The sequence below is a fragment of the Saimiri boliviensis genome, chromosome 17, assembly GCF_048565385.1.
Source record: "Saimiri boliviensis isolate mSaiBol1 chromosome 17, mSaiBol1.pri, whole genome shotgun sequence".
NCBI classification, from domain to species: domain Eukaryota; kingdom Metazoa; phylum Chordata; class Mammalia; order Primates; family Cebidae; genus Saimiri; species Saimiri boliviensis.
The window spans coordinates 18,967,312-18,983,397 of record NC_133465.1 but is presented as its reverse complement, the minus strand read 5'-3'; the positions used below and the strand labels follow the sequence as shown (position 1 = coordinate 18,983,397).

The following is a 16,086-nucleotide window of genomic DNA, read 5'->3' as shown; positions in this document are numbered from 1 at the left end:
AGGCAGGTTTGCATTTCTGAACACCTGGAGCCAAACTGAAGGAGCACTTGTGTTATGTCTCCCCTGATCTTAATCCAGAACCATATGATCAAGAATGTCAAGGGCTTCTGAAGAGCCCTCATGATACAGTCGAGAAGACCCAGGGCCTGGAGATGGGAGCCTGGCCTAGGGCATCTTCTGTACTTCCTGGCTCACACTTCTTGCTGGCCTGGCAGGACACAACTGAGGCTCCCTCTGCCTAGGTAGCTTCCCTAGGAAACCCTCACCCTTTCCACAGGAGCTAGGTCCCAGAGAGGGTGTAGGTAACAGGTGGGACAGATGGGAGTTCTGGGTCTCCAGGGCAGGCTGGGGAGTATCTGGAGCAGGGATGGTTCTAGGACCAGGCCAGAGAGGTATGCGTTGTACCATGTGGTATGAGGAGAGGGTGATGTTTAGCATTAGAACTGCCTCCAGCAGGCAGCCTAAGTCCTGCCAGAGGTCCTTACCCCGTCCTGAGCCCCCTACTTCTCTGCTGTCTTCTGTTGCATGTTCAAGCTGGCCATAGCCATGCAGCTTGGGTAGACAACATCATTAATGTATCAAGGTACCAGGTACATATGGTATGGGGCCCCATGTTTATGGTGGCTCAGTGGCATATCCAAAGCCAGCATACACTGCCCAAGGTTCTTCTCCTTCCCCTTGCCCTGGTTGTGGGCCATGTTAGTTTGCATCCAACAGGCAGGTTCTCACGTGGCAGCCTGCCTTGGGCCCCTGGCAGCCACTTCCTCACCTTCTCACATGCTGGGATGCTCCACTGCATGAAGAAGTCAGGTGTGGCCTATGCACCCTGGGGAGAAGTGCTTTTGCCACAACCTCCTGTTCTTCTGTCTCCTGCCCTTGGTGACAGCCCCCTTCCTCTGCTCCCTCTCTTGCCTCCCTCTGTTGCCAATTATAACTCCTCTGCCCAGTAACTTCATCCCTAGGCTCTGGAGCGCCATTTTGGGTCCGAGCTCTCTGGTCACATCAAAGCTGGTCCCTGAGGAGGTGCAGATACTTCCACCAGGCGGGTGGGCTGGGGACAGTCCCACCCAACCTTCTTCCCAGGTCTTCTCTGCATAGCCCTGACAGCTACATGGGATGCCGGGTCTCTCCTGGGCCTGGGTGGAAGAAGTTGGGAACTCTTTCCAGTTCGCACTTCCAGGATGCTGGGCTACACTTTACACAGCTCTTTTAGATGAAGTGGGATTTGGGTAGGAGTTGGCAAGGGAGCTCTTCTGTGCTCAGCTGGATGAAGTCTGAACTTCCCTTTTCCCTGCCCTACCTTTTAACCTTACCCACTCCCCTGTTCTCATTCATCTGGGCTCTGCCTTCCCCAGCTGGAGAGCCTCAGCACCTACCAGTCCCATATTCACACTCACCTCTCTCCTGTCTTCTTGTTTCGTTAACATTTATAATACATCTGGATGACGTTAGATGCTTCCTATTGGGCTTCGGTGAGAAACCCAAGTGCAGAGGACATGTTCCATCATCTGTTGCTGGACCCTGCGTCTCTGCGACTCCAGCCACAGATTCCAGTCTGAACAGAGACTAAGATGCATAATGGGACTGAGACCACATGGGACACCTGCTGTCCTGGCTCCTCCTGAGTCCTGGGCTTGCTGGAACCAGCCCAGGAGAGCTCAGCAGTTCCACGTAGTCAGCAGAGTGCCTGCAGTGCAGCCTTCTCCCCTCCCCTCCAGGTTCCAGTCTGCAGGGGCGTGGGGTACCTGGCAGGGTTCTGCACCTCCGGCATGCTCCACACCTCATTGAAATTTTAAGTGCAGCCTTCTGCAGGCACAGTCCCTCAGAGTGCTCAGGAGAAGTGGCAGCTGCCATGGCAGACCAGAAAGACAAACCTTTTTAACCCCATATGCCTTGTGAACACCTCACTTGTATGAGTGAGGCCCCTTCCTGGGACCTCTGCTCCCAGCAGCCTTTGTGAGAAATGTGACCAGGGAGGAGAGGGGCTCAGGACCCTCAGAAGGCCTGCTGTCTGCTAGCTTTGCAGATGGTCATGCCCTCCTTTCTTGTTTTGGGGCCATGGGGGAGTGACCCACAGGACCTGTGGCTTGGCAGTGCAGGTATTTATTCATCCTCAGCAAATCCAGCATCACTGGCTGTGAGCTGAGCTGGGCTGAGGGTGGCCCCTCAGCTCTGTTGTTTTGGTTCCCTGCAATAAGCCTGACCTCTGCAGCTACCAGCTGTCAACAGCACACCCATCCTGAGGCTGTCTCAGAAGCCAGTGACTGTGACTGACCCTCCCTTTGTGTGTCCTTTCTTACCTCCTTCATTTTATCTTTCTCTTTCTTCCTTTCCTCCTTCCTTCCTCCTCCCTTCCCTCCCTCCTGCCCACCCTCTTCCTCTCTTCCCTTCTCTATCCCTTTTCCCCTTCTCTCCTCTCCTCTCCACTTCAAATTAAAGAAACATCTTAGCACAAAAGACTCGAGCTGTTTTCCTGCTCAGGCTCAGTGTGCTGCTGGGTGCTGCACCCGTATGATGTCTAGCAGGGTGCAGCAGTGCAGACCCTCCCATCCCCAAACCAGGCCCAGGCTGCCAACAGGCCCAGCACAGACCCTGTTGTTGGAGGAAGACCTGGAGCAGTGTCTTCTGAGGCTCCTTCCACTCTGGAGAGGATACTAGGGCTGCCCTTGCACAACCAGGCCCAGGGCTGGAGCTGGGGCTTCAGAGGCAGGACCTACACTGCTCTCCACTCCTCCCACCCCCGTCCTCCAGTTTCCACAGGACTGGCAGGCAGCTCTAGCAAGGCAATTGCTGTTAGTTCCTTTGTTTGTTGTAAAAATCTATATGGTGGAAGTAGTCGTAGTGCCATGATCTGATCTAGCTCCTGATTTCAGAAATGAGAAGATTGAAGCTCCAAGGGGCAGGGAGCTACCAAAGATTGTGGTGGGGTGGTGGCAGAGCCAGATCCATAGTCCTCCTGCTGGCAGCACGTGCTCTTGCCATGCTCCCTTGCTTCACCCCTGGTGCTTATCCAGAGTGAATTTCCCACACGCAAGCCCTGATGGGGTCCCTGATGAGCTCTGCCCAGGCTTCCTCAAAGCCAGGGTACCCAGCACCCTCCCTCTACAGGGACTGTGGGAGTTCAGCACCCACCACTCCAGTCCCTTGAGGGGACCCATTGCAGGAACTTGGCCAGCACAGCTCCTAGATTCCCGCCTCAAGGCCAGCACCTGCGTCTGTTGCCCTAAATGGCTCCCAGTCATACCCCATCTCTGCTCTCACCAAGTCCACTCTGGGAGAGCAGTGTTAGGACAAGTCCAGGCCCTGGATATAGGTCAGTAATGGAAGTTACACGTCCTGTGCTCCGAGGCCCATAGCCAGGCCTGGCTTTTCTGCTAGCACAGAGCCTGTGTTGTGCCCTGAGCCTGCCGTGGTTGTGGCAGGGTCATCGTTCAGGCTTATTCTGTGGGCACTTCTGGCCCCAGCATAGCAGTCTCTCACTGGGGATGGTACTCTGCTCTCCTCAGTGCCCAGAGGCCTGGACCACCCCAGCAAGGGCCAGGGTTTCTAGTCCCCAAGTGCCAGGGTCTTACCTGGTACTTTATCTCCTTTTGTCTTCCCAGGTGGCTGGAGATGCTCATGGTCTATCCGCGGACCAACAAACAGAACCAGAAGAAGAAACGGAAAGTGGAGCCCCCCACACCGCAGGTAGGCAGTGGGTTTGCCAGGTGCCATCCGCTCATTGGAGCCAGGGCTTGCGAAGAAGTGAGGGCTCCCTGGAGGTTAGAGAGTGAGGATAGTCAGGCCAGGGCTGAGGCAGTCATCAACCCTGCACATCCTTGCTGTGGGCTACACAGCAGGGACTGAGCCACAGGGACCCACAACAAGGACAGGGTGGCCTGCTGGTATGCTCTGGGGCTGCCCAAGAGAAGTTTCCAGCCAGCCAACAGTACACAGCTGTGACCCCCTCTCCTCGCTGTTCTGCTGGCAGCTGGGGAGGGGCAGCATGGGCAGCCTGCAGCCACAGTCAAAAGGACTCTGCACCCACAGGTGGCCCTGCAGGCAGCTGGATGCCGTAGGATGGGGAGGAGAGTCTTGGAGTATCGTGGCCCATAAGGAGCTCACAGGGGCCCTTGCTCCAACTCCCATGTAACCTGAGCAGGGCATGGCTGGCTGGGGTGGTCCCTCCAGGCCCAGTTCTTCCCCACAGGCCACGATCCTCCTTCCCTCCCTGGCCAGTGTGCAAGGATCAGAGCATAGAAGGGTCCTGCACTGCCTCACCACACTCCCTGCATTCCTGGGGCCGTGGAGGAATGAGGTAACCTTTCTGAGCCTCAGTGAGTCAACTTGCAAAGCGGGCCTGTTGCTGCCTAATTGCCAATTTTGTTGTGAGCATGAAAAGAAGTTTTGGCCTGATTATGGGTGCTCAGTAAATGTAATTCTTCTCCCCTCTGTACTATACACTACTGTTCCCAAGTGCTTTGCTTTGTCCTGAGCCTCATAGTCACCCTGAGAGGGAGCAGAGTGGGGTTGGGGTCCGTTGGGCATCACAAGGCCAGAGGCCCACAGAAGTGAAGAGAGCCAGCCAGGGGCTGCAGAGGTAGGGAGCACGCACTGGCCTGGGCCCCCTACTCCCCTCAGCCCCTTGGGCTGCCCTTGGATGTGCCCGCCCTGGGCTGCTGTATTGGCCCTCCTGCTGATGGAATCAGCCTGGGCCACTCTCAGTCCATGGTCATCCACCCTCCATCTTGGGGTCAGGAAGGGAGGTGGGGGCACCCAAGCCAACATCCACTGGAAAGGAGATGTAGCTAGCAAGAAGTCGGCAAAAAATACAGAGAGCTTCTTGGAGACAGAAAATAAAGCCTCCTGCTGTGGAACAGCAGTTAATACGTAAATCCCGCAAAGCTGCCTGGTCTGAGAGGGAAAAAAAAGCACAGGCAGAATTAACAGTGTTTAGGGTTATGCTGTGTTTCCATGGTGATGCCTTGGAAACAGTGCAGAAGCAGAGCTCCTGCCTCCAATAAGGTAACTCCATGTGAAGGAGCCGCTCTCATCCCAGGCCAGGGAGCTTGCTTACTCACCTTCCCTCATGACACCCAGCTCCCCAAAACAGCTAGCCATGACCAAGCTTCAGCTTTTTGGTTGGTAGAAGGGGCCAGCCACATGATCCCAGGGTGGGTAGGTTATCTACTTCCCCGAGGTCTCAGAGTCTGGAACACAGGGGTCCCAGCCTTCTGCACTCAGCCCTCTCCTGAGACAACCTTGCAGAGTCTCTCCTTTCTACCCCTTGGTCCTGAGAGCATGCCATTTGAGGCTGCTTGTTTCCAGAAGCTTTGAACTTTAATCAGGAACCATCTCTTTGTCCAGGCAGTCTTGTCGGGGTGACGTGGGGACACTGCAAAGGAGCAGCAGGGATCGTGGTTGAGATGGGGTCTCTGGATAGGCCTCCCTTCTGCGTGCAGCCTGATGCTAAAGGCATTCTCAAGGCCTAGGATGGGGCTGGGGGTAAGCTTCACACCTTCCCAAAGACTGTATACTTGACTACTTTCTCCATGGCCTAGTGTAGGCCCAGGAGAGCTTCACACTAAACCAGTGGAGGGCTTGAAGCATTGGCTGTCCACTGTGCCCAGTAAGAATTAGCTTTTGCCCTTGAGGAACTCAGGTGGGACCTTCTGAAAGGTTCTGCTTCCAGAAGTTGGGGCCAAGGATCACACTACAGGCACAGCAGACAGCTTTTCAGCTGAGGGCAGGGGTCTCAACAGAGTCTAGGGCTGGGAGAGGAGACTGGTTTGGCCCTAACCACAGCCTCCAAAGCCTGTGGTCTGAGAAGCACGGGCTCCAGGGAGCGGCTTCTTACTCAACTCGTGTTAGGACTCAAAGAAGGAAAGAGCCTGGAGCAGAAGGAAACGATGACCCATGTAGGTATGAAGGGCAGGAAGGATGGAGACAGGTGGAGAGCCCGGAGTTGTGTTTCTAGCCAGGTTTCCAGGCCCCAGGTCTCCACTTCACAGGTGGACCTAAGGGAGGCCAGCTCCTCCATCTCCCAGCTCCCAGCTTCTTCTGCTTTTCTCTGGCTTTCCTCTGAGACCTGTAGAACCACAGGCCTCAGTGTGAGCTGAGACAGCACCACCGGGCCCACATGAGTGTCTCCTTCCTTAAGAATGCTGTTTTTTACTGGGGTGTCTACTGCCACCCCCCTACTCCAAGTCAGAATCCTTCCTTCCCATCGGTTGTCCTGCTCCATGTTCCTGCTAGGGAAGTGGGGAGCCTTCTGAAACACCTGCAGAGAGAGGTTCCTCCTTATCAAGCAGGGCTCTAGAGCACCTTTTGCTTTGGGGAAGCGCTGCTGCCAGGGTGGGCAGTTCAGGTGGTTCTGCATCCAGCACAACTGCCGGTTTCCCATAGGTAAGCATTCCAGGGTGCTGTGTTTGCTGCAGTGACAGGTGGTCCTGGGGTGGCATCCCCTTGGGTCGTTGGAGCCCTTGGGAAACTTGTTAGGAGAAACCTTCACTGTTTGCCTCTGAGAAGCTGGCTTCTGAGGGAGCCTTCAGCCTGGGAGTCTGTCTGCTGGCGGCCCTGAGACAAGTAGGCAGTCAGGTGTGCATCCTGGGTCTGTGGGAAGAGCCTCCCTGCCTTTATCCTCTACATGAGGCCTGGAATCCTTGCAAAAGTGCCAACAGCTTTGGACCCAGAGCCCCACCCAAGGCAATGTCCCCCAACCCCATGGCCTTGCTGCTTCTGGGGCACATGGTGGAAACACTCAGACCCTCATGCTGCCCCGCACTGGCTGTGCACTCATGGGCCCGCTGCCTCTTCTCTCAGCCCCTGTGGCCTTCCTTGAGAGGTAGATGGGTGAAACTGGTTGTATGGAGCCCAGCCAGGCTATTAATAAATAGCCTGGTGGTGACGCTGCATCTGCAGGTGTGCACACACACATACATGTAAAGAACCTGTGTCATCTGCAACCCTCTCCAAGGGCCCAAGCCAGAGAGGGACTAAGGTGGGTTTCTAAAAATGAGGCTTGGCCATCAGGATGGAAGTGGGAGGTGGGCACTTGTATATCATGCTCTTGTCTTTTGCAAGAGAGCTCAAATGTGCTTTACTTCTGGAGAGGGGCCAAAGCCATCCTGTTGGCAGCCCTCTGGGCAGCGTTGTTGGAGCCCAGGTTGTGACCTGGTACTGTGGAGCAGCTAGGGATCACAGCCCTGCTGTTGTCTGGACTCTGCATCTGCCTAAATGCTTCTCCCTCGGGGAGCAATACCATTTCCACAACCTGGAGAGATTGGGGATTGACACTCTTTCCATCTTGGCTACTGGCTTGTATCTAGCTTGTGCATGTATGAGCTTATGAGTGTCAGAGAGCATGTACATGTGAATATATATTTGCATTTGTGAGTGTGTGCCTGTGTACAGATTCAAGTGGGGTGTTTGGTGTCTTTTTCTGTTCTGTCTGCTATAATAAAATGCCACAGACTGGTCAGCTTATAAATAATAGAAATTTTTCTCACAGCAGGCTGGTTAGTCTAAGATTAAAGTGCTAGTACTTTGGGGATCTATGAGGGCCCCCTTGCTGGTCCTCAGATGTTTAGAAGGGGCAGGGCAGCTCTCTGAGGCCTCTTCTATGAAGGCACTAATTCCATACATGAGGGCTCCACTCTCATGAACTAATCACCTCCTAAAGGCCCCACCTCCTGATACCATCACCCTGGGAGTGGGGGGTTAGGATTTCAACACATGAGTTGTGGGGAGACACAACATTGAAACCATAGCATTTAGTTTGCATCCGATGACTCTTCGCTTCACATAGCATCTGGGCATTCCATTTTAGCTTCTTAGGAGCAAAAAACAGAGGCTGGGTAAGGCCACAGGGCTGGCCCAGACTTGGGTGCTATGAACTTGTTACATTCAGCATAAGGATCTACAGATGATGCTGGATGTGTCTCAAGGGTGTGTTCTCTTTCCTCACTCTGTTCTGTCTCGTCTTATTCAAGTCTTGGATGCCTAGGAATGACAGATTTCGAAGCAGCTACTGTGGTCTCACTGTGAATGCCTGGCCCACTGTTACGGAGCACTGTCTGAAGATTCCAGCTCCCTGAGATTATATAGCTGGCCCGGGTGCCCCACATAGCTGGACAGCCAGGACCTGTGACCCAGCCTGGGCTATGTGCTCCTGTACCTGCACAGACACCACTCTCTCCTCCTCCAGGAGCCTGGGCCTGCCAAGGTGGCTGTCACCAGCAGCAGCAGCAGCAGCAGCAGCAGCAGCATCCCCAGTGCCGAGAAAGTCCCCACCACCAAGTCCACACTCTGGCAGGAAGAAATGAGGACCAAGGACCAGCCAGATGGCAGCAGCCTGAGTCCAGCTCAGAGTCCCAGCCAGAGCCAGCCTCCTGCTGCCAGTTCATTGCGGGAACCTGGGCTGGAGAGCAAAGAAGGTGAGCAGGGGCCAGGCTGACCTGTAGGCACTAGAACGGCCCTCCCTCCCATCAGAGCTGGCTAGGGACTCAGCCAACGGCTTTAGAGCCCAGTCACAAGCCCTGGACCTTGATTTCCCTTCGTCCATCAGCCCTGTGGGTAGCACCTGGCCTGGTATGGACTGAGATTCCTGGGCTCCAGTCTTGGCCTTGCCCCTTCTGGCTTTTAAATCCTATCTTTAAAGGAGGAAAACAGTACCTGCTCCGTCAGCCCCACTTGCTTGTCAGGAGAATCGGAAACATTTTGCAGCAGGGTCTGTGTCAGGCCTCTGTCACAGTACCATCGTGTTTCTGGGTGCATCCTGCCCCAAGAAGCAGTAGTCTGACAGCTTCATCCCTCTGACTGTCCGCATTCTGCCTGGGCCCCTGGCAGAAGGAGGGAAAGGGGTACTGGGGAGGCAGCAGTTGGCATCCTCGCGCCCTGTTTTTTTTAGCACTTTGGAATTGCCTGAGCGGGAGCAAGGCTTTTATCTTTGCCTCTCTTGTTCCCAGGCTCTAGGGGTCTCTGTAAGACACAGGCTGGGTTTTCCTTTTCCCATCTGTATTTTGTCTAGATTGCTAAAGATAAGTGAGCAGCTGTGGCCAGCCCAGCTTACTCTGGCTGCATGTTTCACATGCGTTCTCGGTGGAAGGTGTCTCAGTCTTCCTCTCAGGCCTATCCATGTTAAACATCTATTCACTCTGTCTTACTTCTACAGAAGTCCCCTGCCCCTTCCCGCCCCCAGAATGCACTAAAAGACTGAAGGGGATGGGCATAGTGGCTCATGCCTGTAATCCCAGCACTTTGGGAGACCGAGGCGGGTAGAACACCTGAGATCAGGAGTTTGAGACCAACCTGGCCAACATAGTGAAACCCTATCTCTACTGAGAATACAAAAATTAGCTGGGTGTGGTGGTGCACGCCTGTAGTCCCAGCTGCTCGGAAGTCTGAGGCAGGAGAATCTCTTGAACACAGGAGGTGAAGGTTGCAGTGAGCCGAAATTGTACCACTGCACTCCAGCCTGGGTGGCAGAGTGAGTCAGACTCTGTCTCAAAAAAAAAAGAAGAAGACTAAAGAGCTGGTTGACTGTCAGCTTCCCTCTTGATGGTAAGAAGCAGTTGTTGGTGGGTGTCTTATATCCTGAGGTACAGATCTGCTCTCCCAGCCGAGCCCCCAGACTAGACGTGTAGGGCCTGCCTGCCAGCCTGGCTGAGAGGCAGTCAGCTGCAGGGGAGAGATGGATGAGGGAAAAAAGCATGCATGGAATATTTCACGCCCATCCATGGTTATTAACATCTGCCCTTGAGTGGGCTGTGCTATAAATTAGAGATGGGAGGTAGAAAAGGCCCCTGCTTGGGTCCCACATGGGCTTCATTAAAAAAGTCCTCAAAGCAAAGCTGGCAGCAGGTTAAGCGCATCTCCTCCCTCCCACTGTCTCTTCCAGAGGAGAGCGCCATGAATAGCGACCGCATGGACTGTGGCCGCAAAGTCCGGGTGGAAAGCGGCTACTTCTCCCTGGAGAAGACCAAACAGGACTTGAAGGCTGAGGAGCAGCAGCTGCCCCTGCCGCTCTCCCCTCCCAGCCCCAGCACCCCCAATCACAGGTACAGTTGCCCCGAGTCACCCCCCCGGGAGCTCGGTGGTCCCCTTCCTTCCCCAGGGCCTCGACTCCCCCACCGAATGGTCTACAGCATCTCTCTCGGCTCCCTGGATGTGGCCGGCCAGCCACCTGCCTACGTGGACTCTGGCAGCACTGGGGGGCGGGGGACAGAGAGACCGGGGAGCACCTTTGCCTTTAAAGCCAGCAGGCAATATGCCACCCTGGCCGACGTTCCTAAGGCCATCAGGATCAGCCACCGAGAAGCCTTCCAGGTGGAGAGAAGGCGGCTGGAGCGTAGAACTCGGGCCCGGAGCCCTGGCAGGGAGGAGGTGGCCCGTCTGTTTGGCAACGAGCGGAGGTAAGGAGCAGGTTAGGGCTGAACATTCGGATCCACACACATGCACTCCCACCCACGCACCACCCTCACACTCTCTCACATACAGTCCCCAAGCCTCCCTTGGGGGAGCATACTTTCCATTCAGAGTGTAGGGGGATTTTCCCTCTGGGCCCAAAACTCAGCTCTTGCAGCCAAAATGCAGAATTTTTGAGCATCAGAATCAAAGCCAAGAACAGCAGTTTTCACATCCGTGCCTCCTAGGACTGGGACCTTAAGGTTTCCTGGTGGCTCCTGGGTGCCTGCTCCTTGTGGGGCTGGGTCTTTTCCTCCTGCGCCATTTCTATTCATTTAAGTGGCGTGGAGGCAGGGAGACCCTAGAACTACACATGGTGATAGAGGCATTCCTCACCCTGGCAGTTCCAGGGTGGGCAAAGGGCATTGAGAGAGATGCAGGGGCAGACAGTTGTGCCCAGGAAGGCGGGGGGCGGGCAGCACAGGCTCCTCTCTCAAGGACATGCTCGGTGGGTAGCCACAGCCCCAGGAACCCTGAGGCAGCCTGTGAAGCAGCCGAGCACCCAGTAGCATTGCTTTTGCCCTCCAAGGGAGCATTGCTTTTGGCCCTCTAAGACTTTGACTGGCTGGAAAGAAACAGAGTTTGGACAGCTGGGCTTAGGGCAGGGGCCAAGGGGCACAGGTGCAGAATTTGACTGCTGCCTAAGAAGAGGGAGGGGCCACGCCCTGCCCTGCCCTGCCCTGCCCTTGTATGCCAGAGTTTCCTAGAGAACTAGAAAAGAGCTGGATGCCATCTGAGGCCTCCACGCCCAGATCCAGACCCAAGTGCCCAAGCATGCCTTCGATCAGGCTTGCACTCCTACGTCTGTAAACTGAGGCTTCGCCTTGACAGCAGGGATCCTTAGCCCAGTTTAAGGATAGACTTACAGACTTCTGAAGGTCCACAGTGAACTGCCTCCTCAACAAAACAGTTCCACAGTATATATGGGCACTCTTCTGGGAAGAAAACCCATAGTTTTCATTAGTTTCCGAAGGTTCACTGTCCAGAAAAGAGGTTCAACGCATAGTTCTGAAAGTCTTATCAGAACATCCTCATTTCCCCAACGACAGCCTGGAGCTCAGAGTTAGAGATGCTACTGGGAGGGACAGATGAAGGCAGCCATGGGCTCTCATGCCTCAAAGGGCAGGTGGAGGGAAGTGTTTTTACCTCCTGTGCCCTATTCTTCTGAACACCCACATTGGCTGACAAGCCCACCCACTCTTCTAAATGTCCCAGGTGAAAAGGACCTGTGAGCCTGCAGGTTAGTCTCCAGGATAAGGAAGCATCTCCCAGAGATACTGCTCATGAGAGGAAAATGACACATTGACTTCCTAGAGAAAGGAAGGGCACTCAGGTGGTTCCCAGCCCCTGCCTGGTGCCCCAGGGTGCTCTGCTAAGCACTCCACTGCCTTAACGTTTCATAGTAGCCTGATGAGGACCTGTTACTACTGCCCCACGTTGTAGACGTGAAAACTAAGGCTCAGGAGTGGTGACTTCTCACAGTGGATAGCTGGTGCAGATCCCAGTGGGGCCTTAACCAGGAAGTCCCTGCCCCCATCCTGTGACCCAGGACTGATGTCAAGGGTGCCCTTTTAAGCAATTAAAATATATAAGTAAAGGGTTTTGCTAGAGAGAGGAGGAGGCCAGTGGGTGGGCAGGGGAGGCTTCACGCTGGCTGGCAAGCAGGCTGTGTGTCGTCGTGGCTCCAGAGCAGGATCAGCTATGTCCTGGTTTAGCACCAGACCACAGAATTAGCATTCAGCACACCTGCTTGGCTTGGCTTCTTCTCAGAGGGACTCCTTTTGTACTCATTCTGGTCTCCTGGCCTGGGATAGGTGCCGTCTCTGGGGCTTTGTACTCTGCATGTACTGCCACATGGGGACAGGTTTACACCTGGTGCTGGCCCTGCCAGTTCTGCATACTAATACTGCAGCATCCCTTTCTCCTGACCCTGGTGACATCTGATTGGCTACTGTTGCTTTCTGAGGCCTGCTCACTGGATCCCTAGTAGCTTACCCTGTGCTTAATTGGATTCCTGTCCCCTGGTTGATTAGAACAGAATCTCCAAATTGGCAAGAGATTGTCCACAGCTGCCTGGAATGGCAGCCACAACAGGTGTGCCCAGGAGCCAGACTGCTGGGACTGCAGGGTTGGTTTTTTGACAAGCCACAGTCATTTAGGCAGGCCTGTCTGAACCTGGCCAGCTGTGGGCTTCTATGTGTCTGCTCCTTAGACTTCCAGAGTGTTTCTTGGATAATGAGTCACCTCTGGCTGCCAAGTGGAGGAAGCTGTGGTCCTGGTTGACCTGCTGGTGACTGGCAGCAAGCCCAGCTCCCCATGCAACCCTAACCCCCCTGACCTCAGCACAGGGTTTTGTGCTCTAGGAACCCGGGAGCTACAGGGTGCAGGCCCAGTTTTCTGTGCTGACCAGGAAGGCGCTTGCTGTCTCACCTGCAGTGCCTCCAGGGCATCAATTAGTAACTTCGTACCTACCCCAGTAGATCAAGGCAGCCATTGCGGGAGCCTGTGGTCTTACAGGATCCCCAGACCCCCATGCAAAGCAACTGTAGCAAGTGCCTTCCCTCTTCTACGACTCCCCTCTCTGGATCCCCACAGTACCATGGCATGTGACTCGCTTGGAATTCAAGCCCAGCAGCCCCTCACTGCTTTCCTCGGGCTTTCTAGGCCCCAGTGCTGGGCAGAGGAGCCCTTATGCTGGAAGTGACGGCACTGAGGTCCGTTGGTGGGACTTGACTCTCACCCAGATCCCACCACAATGGCTCAAGTGTAGTGGATGCCCGGCCTGCACTTACCCAAGCTTTCCCTGGGTGCCCAGGAATTCCAGCAGCTTCCTTAGCTTCCTGCTCTCACGATGCCACGGCCTCTCCTGCTCCCCCATCCCAGCGCCTGCCTCTGCTGCCGGTTCTGGCAGGCTGGCCTGGCACAAGCTTCTTTCCTGAGAAAGCTTTGTGTGGAAGAGCAGGGAGAAAGTGGAGCCTGGGGCCCTCAGAGTCCAGCCCTGGGCCCTCCTTGCTTCGTGGTGAAGACACCTTAGGCAGCGGGTTTTCAGTTTTCCTCACCCTCCCTGAGAAGCAGCTGGCCTCTTGGGAGAGGTGGGGTCTCAGGATTTGATCACGTTTCTTCTCTTCTTCCTTATGGAGATAATTAGGCTTCCTGGCTTGGGAGCCCTTCACCCGCTTCCCCTCAGTTCTTATCCTCTTGTCCAGAGCAACAGTGACACCTTCTCTGCCAGGTAACTTAGGTGTCCCTGGGAGAACAGGCCCCAGCCCCAGGAGCAGGGGGCCACCCTCCTGACACAGTGATGTCCAAGCCCCCCAGGTTAGCAGTCCCCGTGAGCTGAGCCTCAGCTGGCATGTCCCCCACCTCTGACCCCACCAGGGCGACTCCTTGCCACGGGTGGGCAATCATGGTCTCTCTGCCTCTTCAGTGATTACCTTGGGTTTTTGCTTCTTTAATTCTTTGGGTAATTTTGGTTCACCATTATTTGATTTGAAAAAGCAGTGCTTTTCCGTGTATTCATTTCCCAGCCTTGTTTTCTTTCAGGTCTTGCCTCTGCGCTCTCCTGCTGTGCCGCTGGGTGGCGCTGCACCTCCTCCACCTGCTTCGCCCCATCTCAGCTCCGTCTCCAGCGGTAGACAGCCTGAGGAGGCCACCAGCCCTCTCACATGAAATCACCTGCTTTGTTTTTGTTTTAATTTGGTCTTTGATTCCTTTTACTGTTGGCAGAAACAATGTTAATTCCAGGGCCTCTTTCTTGCTAAATTTTGGGGTGGGGGTTGCACTGTGATCCATGAGGGATGCAACGAGAATGGAGGCTGCCCTCCAAGGTGGTGGTTGCCTGCCTTTTGATCATGTCTGTGGCTCAGGAGAGGCTGCTGGGTGCCAAGCTGTGTGAATGCTGAGTGGGTCAACACCACAGAGCCTGTGGGGCCTCCAGCGTGAGGGCAGAGAGCAGGGGCGAGCACAGGCCTGGTGGGAGGGAGGGCCATGGAGGGACGCAGGTGGAGCTCAGGTTGGCTGAGCACATGTGTAGACAACCTCTATGCTGTGCAAACCTCGGGGAAATCAGGCCCAGGCCAGGCCGGGCATGGGAGGAGTCAGCTACAGGAGCCTCTTCTCACCTTACTGCCACCTCAGGGCCTCGTGTCCTCTCTTGCAGGAGGTCCCAGGTGATTGAAAAGTTTGAGGCCTTGGACATTGAGAAGGCAGAGCACATGGAGACCAATGCAGTGGGGCCCTCGCCATCCAGCGACACACGCCAGGGCCGCAGCGAGAAGAGGGCGTTCCCTAGAAAGCGGGTGAGCTCCTGGGGGGCGGCTCGGGTTCGGATCAGCATGCACCCCGTGTGCCAGGTCCCCTCCACACATGCCTAGGATGCGCTGCTGCCGGGCTTCTGCTCTTTGACCACCTCCTCTGCATAGTGACCACCTCATGTGCAGGCCTGTCTCCTGCAGCTTCGTATCAGAGCCTTCTCCGTCTCTGCTAAAGGATATTCTCACACGTTTTAGATCCCAAATGTAGAGTCACTCTCTTCCTCTCCGAGGCAGCCCGGAAACAAGGTTCAGTGTCACCTTCTTAACTCTTTCTTTCAGTACAGCTGCACCCCTTGTTTCTCCACTCAGCCCAAGGTAGACTCGGCTTCTGAAATCCTCCTGGGCACTTGCCTGCTGCTTTTGTAGCCGGCCAAGTCCAAGCTCATCTTCTCCTGACTTCTCTCTTGTTCACAAGGTGCCTAGTGCTCACTGCCTGGCCCATAGCCTGCCACCTGCCGCCACAGATCTCAGGTCTCTTCCTTCTGTGACCCAGAGAAGCTGGAGGATGGGGCGGGACCAGGAAAGTGATGGTGACCGAGTATCCAAAAAAAAAAAAAAGTTGCTTTATCAACCAGGGCATCTCACGACGCGGGTCCTGTTCTGGCCCTGCTGCAGACTTGCTGCGGGGGCCTAAGCAAATCATTGCCCCTTGCCAGGAGCAAGGACCTGGTGGCCCTTGGAGGTGTGGACAGCACCAGCTCGTCCCTCACCTGCCCGTGTTGCCCTGGGCTGCACTGACTGGCGGCTGCTCTCTGCCACAGGACTTCACCAACGAAGCCCCCCCAGCTCCTCTCCCAGACGCCTCGGCTTCCCCCCTGTCTCCACACCGAAGAGCCAAGTCACTGGACAGGAGGTCCACGGAGCCCTCCGTGACGGTGAGCCCAGGCGCTGTGTCCTCCGGAGGCCGTGCTCCTCTGCTTCTGGTCACTCTGAGGCACTGTCTGTTTCTGTCTATGCATCCACACCAGCTGTCCCTCTGTGCACAGGCCCTCATGTCTGTGAGCGCCCCCACCCACCAACCCACAGGCCGTCGACCACAGATTCTGTGTTTCTTCCCTTTTCTGGTCCTAGCAGAACGAAGGGCTCCATGGCATCCTGTGCTCCAGGAGGAAGCCCTGCGGAGGAGGCCACCTCGGCCAGGCAGACTCCTGACTCTAGGAGGCAGGGCTGCAGCAGGGACCCTCTGCTCCTCTGGCTTTGGGCATTTGATTTTGTGGCACTTCGGAGTCAGGAGCCATGTCTTGCTGGAGCTTGTCTTCTTCTCCGCTTCAGGCTTCAAGTGGAATAGCAGGCCTTGCCCTGGGTCCTCCGAAGGCCTCAGAGCTATGAC

General features: G+C 55.4%; 1 protein-coding gene across 6 annotated transcripts in view; it reads left to right on the top strand.

The window, feature by feature from the left end:
- MPRIP (myosin phosphatase Rho interacting protein) overlaps positions 1-16,086 on the top strand; it is a 144,617-nt gene that overhangs the window by 87,712 nt on the left and 40,819 nt on the right. For 3 of the 6 annotated variants that reach the window (XM_039476704.2, XM_010339942.3, XM_010339941.3), the window contains exons 5-9: positions 3,603-3,687; positions 8,186-8,414; positions 9,878-10,037; positions 14,603-14,741; positions 15,518-15,631. In XM_039476704.2, coding sequence (XP_039332638.1) covers positions 3,603-3,687; positions 8,186-8,414; positions 9,878-10,037; positions 14,603-14,741; positions 15,518-15,631 — 727 coding nt within the window. Of the gene's footprint in view, positions 1-3,602; positions 3,688-8,185; positions 8,415-9,877; positions 10,392-14,602; positions 14,742-15,517; positions 15,632-16,086 lie in introns of all 6 variants that reach the window. The other 3 variants (XM_039476702.2, XM_039476701.2, XM_039476703.2) reach the window with 2 other exon arrangements.